Below are 2,317 nucleotides of genomic sequence, written 5' to 3' on the forward strand. Positions count from 1 at the left end.
ACAATGACAGTCACTACAGAGTATACTCTGAAGTCAAGGATCATTCTTGCAAGTAAGAAGACAATGACAATCACTACAGAGTATACTCTGAAGTCAAGGATCATTCTTGCAAGTAAAAAGAGAATGACAATCACTACAGAGTATACTTTGAAGTCAAGGATCATTCTTGTAAGTAAGAAGACAATGACAACCACTACAGAGTATACTCTGTAAAGTCAAGGATCATTCTTCCAAGTAAGAAGACAATGACAATCACTACAGAGTATACTCTGAAGTCAAGGACCATTCTTGCAAGTAAAAAGAGAATGACAATCACTACAGCGTATTCTTTGAAGTCAAGGATCATTCTTCCAAGTAAGAAGACAATGACAGTCACTACAGAGTATACTTTGAAGTCAAGGATCATTCTTGCAAGTAAGAAGACAATGACAAACACTACAGAGTATACTCTGTAAAGTCAAGGATCATTCTTCCAAGTAAGAAGACAATGACAATCACTACAGAGTATACTTTGAAGTCAAGGATCATCCAAAAATTTCTTTCAAGCTGTGTTAAACTAACCATTCTGACAAAGTCAAAATACCAAATTTTGATACAAAGAAATTTATTTCAGTTGTTGATATTATCTAAGTACTTTTTTGGCTTATTTGCTCACCCCACAGTGGCACAGCGGTATGTCTGCGGACTTACAATGCTAGAATTTGGGTTTCGATACCCGTGGTGGGCAGAGCACAGATAGCCCATTGCGTAGCTTTGTTCTTAATTACAAACAAACAAACCTATTTGTTCTGGTTATTTTCAGAATATTTTGTGTTATTGCAGCATTTGAATTAACTTTCATTTATTATTTCATGATCCTACTATAAACCTGTATCTACCTTCTTTTTTTTTAACTTTAGATTAGAAATATGCACTCGGAGGAAAGAAAAGCTGTTTCTTTCTACTGTGAATGAACGTTACACATTGAAACACGTTAAAAAACTTAACATGAAATTGTATCTTTAAGTAGGAAATAACCAAAATATTGGTCATTGTTTGAAATGCTGTAAACTAACATTAATGATCACAGAACAATATTGTATGTATATTTTCCCTACCTCACTTTGTAATATAATCTGACTGTTTTATTGTGTTTTATAGGTTATGCCAAAACACAAGATGAAAATGAGGATGCAAGTGGTGAGGAAAAAAAGAGTAATTTTCCTCATAATTATCCTACAACCAATAGTTTCCAACCGCTCATTGGTGAAGGAGGCACAGATCTGGTAGATGAAGAAGAAAATCAAGATGGGGTAGATAAAGAGGCGAACCAAATTGTTGAAATTCCAAACTCATCAGTGTGCTAAGTGATTAACTTTGTTCTTGCTGTATGTTGTACTTCTATAAAATAAGACGGAAGTTTACGAGAAAGTAAAAAATAGGTGGCAGTGTAGTTATTGTTAGAATTTTTAGATTTATATATTTTGTACGGTGTTAAACTGTATTACAAAAAATAGAACAGTGTTAGAGATCCTAATCTCAGACATTAAAAAAAGAAAGGTTTGATTTATATTTGTTCATCATGAACACAGTGTAAACTTGACTGGTGAACTGGCGCTATTGACTCGTTTGGTGCCTTTAACTAATTATATTGAAATTGAAAAAAATCAAATCCAAGGATTATTAACTTAAAATCAAGTCAAGTAACAGCAAAAAGAAAAAGAATAAATGTCAATAACATATTTAAGCGAATTATTGAGAGCAATAAATCGGTACCTTTTTAGGAAAATATTTTATTATTTGTTTATTAATACTAAGGGTATCACAAATAGATACTAAAACAGCTACACCAATGAAAAAGTAGTTGGCTTGTTCTGTTCCACCAATGATGATGTTTAATTAGGAGAAATGCAGACTTTTGTATTATATCTAATGTTCTTCATACTTAGGTATAAAACCAGGTTCATAACTCCTTCTTCTGTTCAGAAAAAAATGTTACAAAATATTCATTATGAACTTAAGGATTTTATTAAATACTTAAGTCTACTAAACTAATTTCAGGCAAAAAAAATGTGAAAAAATAAACCTATAAAATGATTGATTAAATTGATAGTTTTATATACTTTACATGCAGAGATTAATGATACGAGTTTTATACATTTTATAGCAAAACTTTATACTTCAAAGCTCTTGCCCCCTGATGGTTAGTGTTAAGTTTGAGAGCTTATAAATCTAAAATCTAGGGTTTGATACCTGTAGTTGGCACAGCACAGAGCCCATGGTGCAGTTTTGTATTTTAAACAAAAAGAATCAACGCTCTTGTGTTTTAATTTGCTGA

The 2,317-nt window shown here is 31.9% G+C and overlaps 1 protein-coding gene across 1 annotated transcript in view; it reads left to right on the forward strand.

Annotated features, from left to right (window-relative positions):
- The window catches only part of LOC106466102 (sodium-independent sulfate anion transporter-like), a gene marked incomplete at its 5' end in the record, with an annotated part of 41,270 nt that extends 39,569 nt beyond the window's left edge, over nucleotides 1-1,701 (forward strand). Inside the window, one exon of the mRNA XM_013926343.2 lies at nucleotides 1,141-1,701. Coding sequence (XP_013781797.1) covers nucleotides 1,141-1,346 — 206 coding nt within the window. The remainder of the gene's footprint in view (nucleotides 1-1,140) is intronic.
- Between the last annotated feature and the right edge of the window lie 616 nt (nucleotides 1,702-2,317).

The sequence above is a fragment of the Limulus polyphemus genome, unplaced genomic scaffold (genome assembly GCF_000517525.1).
Source record: "Limulus polyphemus unplaced genomic scaffold, Limulus_polyphemus-2.1.2 Scaffold2151, whole genome shotgun sequence".
NCBI lineage: Eukaryota > Metazoa > Arthropoda > Merostomata > Xiphosura > Limulidae > Limulus > Limulus polyphemus.